The sequence below is a fragment of the Gavialis gangeticus genome, unplaced genomic scaffold, assembly GCF_001723915.1.
Source record: "Gavialis gangeticus isolate Ggan-Ray unplaced genomic scaffold, GavGan_comp1, whole genome shotgun sequence".
In the NCBI taxonomy this organism is placed as follows: Eukaryota; Metazoa; Chordata; order Crocodylia; family Gavialidae; genus Gavialis; species Gavialis gangeticus.
In genome coordinates, this window is record NW_017728992.1 from 182,028,365 (window position 1) to 182,035,517 (window position 7,153).

Below are 7,153 nucleotides of genomic sequence, written 5' to 3' on the forward strand. Positions count from 1 at the left end.
GTCACTATTCAAGGAGGAATCCCACCCCTTTCCCATCTCTCATAGCACAGCCCCACTTAGAGGTACCTGTGTGTGTCTGCTGCAAGGTGCTGTGTGTGTCTCTCCAATTTCACTGGGACAGGCACACAGAACAGTGACCGCTTAGGGCTTTTTAGAGCTAATCAACAAGTCAGCTGGTAAACTGTTTAAGAAGCGTTTGAAATAATGGAGACAGGCTATTGTTTTGCTGATGGGGTGATAAACCCTTTTATCATTTCCTTGCTGGCTTGCTCACCTGCCAGTTTGCTGCAGACAGTATAAAGAAGCAAGGAGAGGGAGATTTGAAAAGCTCTGCATCATCAGCGGATGCATGCACTGCACGTTCCCCTCTCCCTTGCCTCAGAGTGCTAGCAGGGGGCTGGCGTCTGGCAGCACTCCTAGCTCTTGAGCAGCCAGCAGAGAAAAGCCTGGGATGGTGCAGGCAGACCTCCCTAATCAGAGGTCTTGCCAGGGCCTGGTCACACCCCACCTCAGTTCAGCACTGCAATGGGAGGGAGGGCTGCTTTAGTGCCCCCCGGCTTCTAGCCTGAGCCATTACAGGCATGTGTCTGAATTTCCTCAGTCCAGAGAGAATATCTGTCTGGTTACAAACCAGTTCAGCTAGCCAGGTTAGATTAACCTGCAGATATTGAATTCAGGTTCAGACTTTTTGAATGTCTGTCTCTAGCCCTACAGGTATCATAGAATCAATGAGTTGGAAGAGACCTAGACAGATCATCTAGTCTGACCCCCTGCCATGGGCAGGAAGGAGCACTGGGGGTGGGAGAGGTCATAAGACCCCAGCCAGGTGCCTATCCAGTCTCCTCTTGAAGATTTCCAGGGAAGGCGAGAGCACCACCTCTCTGGGAAGCCTACTGCAGGCTCTGGCCACCCTGACCATGAAGTAGTTCTTCCTAATATCTAACCTAAACCTATCCTCCCTCAGCTTGTGGCCATTGTTCCTGGTGACTCCCAAGGGGGGCCCTGGTGAACAGACTTTCCCCGAGTCCCTGCTGCTGGCCCCTGATAAGGTTGTAGGCAGCCACAAGATCCCCGCTCAGTCTCCTTTTGCGGAGACTGAAGAGATTCAGGTCCCTCAGCTTCTCCTCATAGGGCTGGCCACGGAGGCCCTCAACCATACAAGTGGCCTCCTCTGGACCCTCTCCAGGTTCTCCACATCCCTCTTGAAGTGCAGCGCCCAGAACTGGACACACTACTCCAGCTGCGGCCTGACCAGCGCCACATAGAGGGGGAGCAAGACCTCTCTGGACCTGTTAGTAATGCCCCTGTTGATGCATGAACTGGGTATGTCACAGGCTGAGCTGACTGCTAGAGGTTTCCAAACAGATGTGCCGCAGAGAACTGTAACTCAGTGTCAGAGCTGCATGGACTGGAGATATCATAGAAAAGGACTTGTTAACTGTTTCTGGGACCAGATCCTGGTCTGTGCTGCAGTCTCTTTATATCCCTGGGATAATATGAAGGAGTGACTGATTCTTTAATCTTACTAATGCAGGGTTGTTGCAGTGCACTCTAGCATAGGCTCTGCTGCAAGGGCATGGTGGAGGGGTGTTTCGGAGCTGGAGGAAAAGTTGCTGGAGCATAATGTGCCTTGGTGACTCCAGACTGAGCATGCAAAGTGTGGAATTTGCTCTGACATTTGCCAGTCAGCACAGGTGCAGCCCAGAACCTAGGAAAAGCAAGGCCACTTTTATCTGTTCCTAGGTGCACCTTGTCTGCAGTCTCCTGGGCCGTGCAGCATGGAACCAGGCTTCTCACGCTGGTCTTTCAATTTTATTTTAAGTGTATGCACTATGACCAAGATGAGCCACCTGTTTATAAAAGCATCTATTGTGCAAACTTGTTCTGAGTGTTGATATTCCCATAGGTTTGCCTGGCGAGAGGGGAGAGAAAGGCAGTACAGGGCTTGGAACACAAGGACCCAGAGGCCCACCAGGGCCTGCAGGTAAAGTTACCATTAATTCACTCTTCATCGTTTCTCCTGTAGGTGAACACAAGCTTGTGACCCATTTGCAGGGCAGGTGGGACACCCCCTCTTCTGCCTTCCAAGTCTAGCCAGCAGGATACTTAGTGCCCCATTTGCATTCTGAGCTCATCTGTGTCATGACTCATCATAACATGGCAAGTCATAGGATCATAGAAAAGTAGGGCTGGAAGGGCTCACCAGGTCTTCTAGCCTAGCTTCCTGCTCGATGCAGGATCATCCCTGATTAAAGCATCCTAACCAAGAGTCTGTCTACCCTGCTCTTGAAAGTTTCCAAGCATGGAGAATCCACAATTTCTTTAGATAGCTGTTTCTAGTGTTTGACTACTCTAAAAGTCAGAAACTTCCTCCTAATCTCCACCCTAAATTTCCCCCACTGCATTTTGAGCCTGTTGCTCCTAGTTCTGTCCCATACAGCCACAGAGAAAAGCCTACCTCCATCCTCTCTATAATCACCTTCAGGTATTTGAAGTCTGTTATCAAATCCCTCAGTCTTGTCTTCTCCAGTCATTTCTTCTCTGAACAACCTGCATAATATGTCATACAAACATTCCCCTTTGTCTGGGATAAACCACCTATATGGTTTCACAAAGAATGGGACGGAGGGACAGGCAAGTGGCTGCATTGATTTGTTCTCTTATGAAAATAAAACAGTTTTCCCATAGGTAAGGTGGAAGCTGGTTTATGTCATGTGAACTGGCTTGGAAAGGTTTAGAGTCAGAAACTGTGGATGCAGCCTAAATACAAGGGCATCTTATATTCAAAGGACTTTTGTAGCACCTGGAAAAAATATACAGAGTAATATCCCAATGCCATGTAATCAGTGGACTGACTTTAGTAGAGTGAGGTTTTCCCCCATTCAGTGTGCTGATAAGGCATTTCCCCCATTTCAGATATATCATTTGTAATGGAGGGTGAGAGCACTGCAGGGAGCCCAGCCTATCTTCCCCCAAGAAACCCTTTCCAAACACCTGGCACTTAGGGAAACTTTCAAGGTGAAGTGATCTTGCATTGGGATGAGCAGTCAGAGAGGAACTGAGACCTGTTAGAAGCAGCAAAATGATCCTATTCTCATCCCTTCCATCTGCTTGGAGGAGTTTTAAGGAGAGCGCTCCCCTCCAGAGAAGCACTCTCTCTTGGTGTTATAGCCCTCTTAGCACCAGAGAAGTGGGGCTGGAAGGGACCTTTAAAGGTCAGCAGGTCCAACCCCCTGTCAGAGGCAGGATCATCCCTATCCAAACCATCCTATACAAATCCATAATCTCACCTCTTTATAAAACTACTTTCAGGCCTTACATATCACAGACCTAACTCTTTAACCTGCCACAGGTAAAGCAGGGGAACCATAACAGCTAATATCCTGTTTCTATAAAATGTTGTTAATATATGCTCAAGGGATCCCAGGTAGAGGGCCACACCCCCTGCTACAGAGGAAAACAAATCCCCCACCGTCCATACCAATCTGATCATGGAGTAAAATTTCTTCCTGACCCAACATGACGATTGGTCTGACCCTGAGAGGAGGGGCAAGACCCACTAGCCAGGAACCTCTGGGTTTGAGTCCCAGCAGGAGCATTGGCACACCCCAAAATCCCCAGTCTTGGCTCCACCCAATACCCAATGACTCTGAGGAAGGCTTGAAAACACCTTGACACATATAGCTGAAAAGTGGGTGGGGAAAAGGGGGAGGGGAGAGAGCAACCAGCAAAGCCCAGAAACTTGGGACATACAAATACCACAATATAGGTATAGCTATGTCTCTATCATCCCCAGCCAGTGGCTGTCCAACCTCTTCTTGAGCACCTCCAGCAAAGGAAAGTCCACACCTTCCCTAGGTAGCGTGTTCTAGTACCATGAATTGCCAGGGTAGTCAAATGGTCAAAACAGTGCTTGTCTCAAGGATGCTTGTGTTTTCACATAGCATGTTTCATGCAGGACCCTCAGGTGAAAGCCGAACCGGAAGCCCAGGCCCGCCAGGCTCCCCAGGTCCACGAGGACCAACTGGGCATACAGGTTCCCCCGGGCCACAGGGTTCTTCAGGTCCACCAGGGTACTGTGACCCTTCTTCCTGTGCTGGTTACGGTGTGGGAGGTAAGTAAGCATCTTCACTATAAAAAGCCTTGAATCATCATTCCAAAGCAGTGTCATGGCTTTTTCATTATGGTGGGTGGGGGAAAGGAAGTGCATCGTACCAACAGCCAAAGTAAGATGGAAGCTTCTGATTAACTTGGCATTACAATGTGATAGTGACCTCTTTGGAAGAGATGGGTCCAATTATACTTAAACTTCTGGATTTGCACTGAGCACAAAATGTGGCCTTAGAGTCAGGAACCAAAAAACCGCCACACAGGATGCTTATAAAATGATTTTGTCTTGCACGTGATCTTGTTATTGTCATATTGTGTGCGTCTTCTCCATCTGACCTGAATGTTCTGCTTGTTGAATCTCCATCTCTTGGTGTTTGTGTGACAGTGGAGTTTTACGTTTGTAGTCTTTCAAAAGTTACCTGACTTCTTGTGTATGCATCTAAATAGCATGAACCCTACTAAATACTGGCATCTGAAACAAAGGTGCATGTGCTCAGCATTAACAAATGAAACATAATACAGAAAATATGATCCCTTCTAAAATATCCTCTGTAATTGTTAGAGAGCCTGAACCGTCATGTTTTCTTCTGTTGTAGTGTATGAAAGCCAGGGAAGGAAGTTGCCATGAATTTGAGCACAATAATTTGAGTTTCTAGTCTTTTAAGTTAAGTTTCTGAGGTAGCAACTTATCAGCCACTACAAATATAGGCCACAGGACAGGTCTGTGTGATGTTTACAGTATAGTCTGCCTGTGCACTGATTTGGACGTTTTAATGATTTGTGTGTTTTTGTTCGTCTCTTCCCATCCTCTTTTCTTTTCTCGACCATTGTTCATTTCCTGTTTCAAGGGCCAATCCCTTACAATGACTACCACTCCGGAAGGTGAAAGGCTCATTCTGGTTGTATTTTTCATATGGCTGAAGGTCAGAAATGGATGCTGAACTGCCCTATCCTTTCCATCAACATGATTGACTACACTAACCAACTTCTCATTAGCTGCTGTATGTGCACTTAGCTTCCTTGCACTGCTAAAATTAAAACTGCCTGGCCCCGTTTGGCCATTAATCACATATTCTAGGACATAATTGGAATTTGTCTAAAGCAAACTGTATAATGTATGAACAGCAATGCAGTGTAGCTGAACACACATCAACTTCTGGTGATGGTTTCCAACTAACTTGGCTGTCTATTGAGAGGGTGTTCTTTTGCTTATTAATTTTGTTAAATGTTTTCAATGAATAAAAGTTGTTGTATTTGAAGAGACACATCACATTCCAATTTCCTAATGAGTGCTTTAATTTTCTGCTCCCTTCCTCTTATGTTAATCGTATCAATACTCTTGGTGGTGGTGGGTTAAGGTGGATACAGTGATCCAACTGATCAAGACATACCTGTAGTGCAATTGCCACATAACTCCTACCAAATCTATGACCCTGAGGATCTTTACGACGGTGAGCAACAGCCGTATGTAGTTCATGGGTCCTACCCTGTACCAGCACCATACTCCCAGTCCTATGCAGAACCTCATCTCGCTCAACCAGAATTTACTCCAGTTCGGGAAGAGATGGAAGCTGTTGAATTGAGATCCCCAGGAATTAGCCACTTCCCCAGGAAAATATCTAAAAGAAGTATGAACTTTCCAGCACGCAAGAGGGAAACTGGGAAAAAGAACTCTTAATGAACTGTTAACAGGAAGTATTTTATATGCATAATTTTTTTAGGCTTTTGTCCTGTTGCTTAACTCTTCATCATGGAAAATGTTTACAGGCTCATATGTTAAAAGAAAAAAATGTACCTGATCACTGTGTCACAACAAATAATGGTAATTACGTTGCATGCCAGAAACTTAGTATTTTAGTGGGTTGGTGCTAGAAGATGAAAAGGTCATTTGTAGGCCTTTGAGTCTGTTGCCTACTGTTTGAAATGCTATTCCAACTGTATCTGAAACTATGCATCAGGCTAATTGGTATAATTTGGACAACTGAGAAAAGTTCATTTTACATTTTCTTGTCCATGTTGTTCCACACAAAATCGCTGTCCTAATACTTTGAGAATCTGCATTCCTTGCAGAATAACTCTACTAAATCCATCTTTGAAGAGACTGCATATTCAGGTTTCCTTAAACCCAGCTATTACCCATTTGCAAAGTAGTTAGTGGGGCCCTTCCCCCAGTACCTATATAAAATACACAATGTTCTATGGGAATACACTGATAATTTATTGTGAACCTATTTCAATTCTGTTTTGTATGCAAATAAAAAGTTGCAGGCTTTTATAAGTAAATTAACTTTGCATTTTGTTGACTTCAACTTCAGATGCTTGTTCTAAGCTTCAGGGGACAGGCTGAAGAGAATGATACATGGATACACTCCCTTTTCAGTACAGCAGGACTGTAGTTTTAATGTAAAGGAAATATGATGTTGAAGTTCAATGTGTATTTGTTAATGTTAGGAAACCAAGTATAAGACTAAACAAAAAAACCCATGAAAATGACATAGATGGACTGTGTGGGAATGGAGGCTGTGCGTGGAAATACCAAGCTAGTAGCACAAAAACTGGCATCTCTAATTGCAAAAGCAACTTGGTTGTCTAATGAGGAGACAAATGAGCAGCCAATCAAGACATACAGTGCAATTTACTAATAATGGCTCTTCTTTATTATTGAAGCAATGCAGGTCAACCAAAAAACTGCTCAAATCATGGCTTTGAAATTAGTCAATAATGAGGTTATACGTAACTGGAAAACTTCCTTGTGAGTTAAAAAGGAGCTATTTACAAACCTCCCTTTAAGAGGATTAGTATTATTTCTAGTGTGATACTGTCTAATCATGAGCTAGGACCTCACTGTGCTAAGCAGGCACTCCAAACCGTTCTAATTTAATCATTGTGCTAATTTGTAGTAACTCTTAGCAAAACCAAATATATTTGGAGTGTGTTTTCTTGAATGTCTGTCTATTCGGTTTGAGAGATTGCATGGCAAAGAGGAACTGGTTGGCCCCAGAGTTGCTGTGTAGCACAGCTCTCCTTTCTTCTGGAAAAGGTC

General features: G+C 44.8%; 1 protein-coding gene across 3 annotated transcripts in view; it reads left to right on the top strand.

The window, feature by feature from the left end:
- Window positions 1–6,393, top strand: part of COL14A1 (collagen type XIV alpha 1 chain) — a 266,741-nt gene extending 260,348 nt beyond the window's left edge. For 2 of the 3 annotated variants that reach the window (XM_019528108.1, XM_019528110.1), the window contains 3 exons: window positions 1,907–1,984; window positions 3,959–4,114; window positions 5,469–6,393. In XM_019528108.1, the coding sequence (XP_019383653.1) occupies window positions 1,907–1,984; window positions 3,959–4,114; window positions 5,469–5,788 (554 nt within the window). In that variant the 3' untranslated portion in view covers window positions 5,789–6,393. Of the gene's footprint in view, window positions 1–1,906; window positions 1,985–3,958; window positions 4,115–4,958; window positions 5,381–5,468 lie in introns of those variants that run through there. The other variant, XM_019528109.1, reaches the window with a different exon arrangement.
- The last annotated feature ends 760 nt before the right edge of the window (window positions 6,394–7,153 follow it).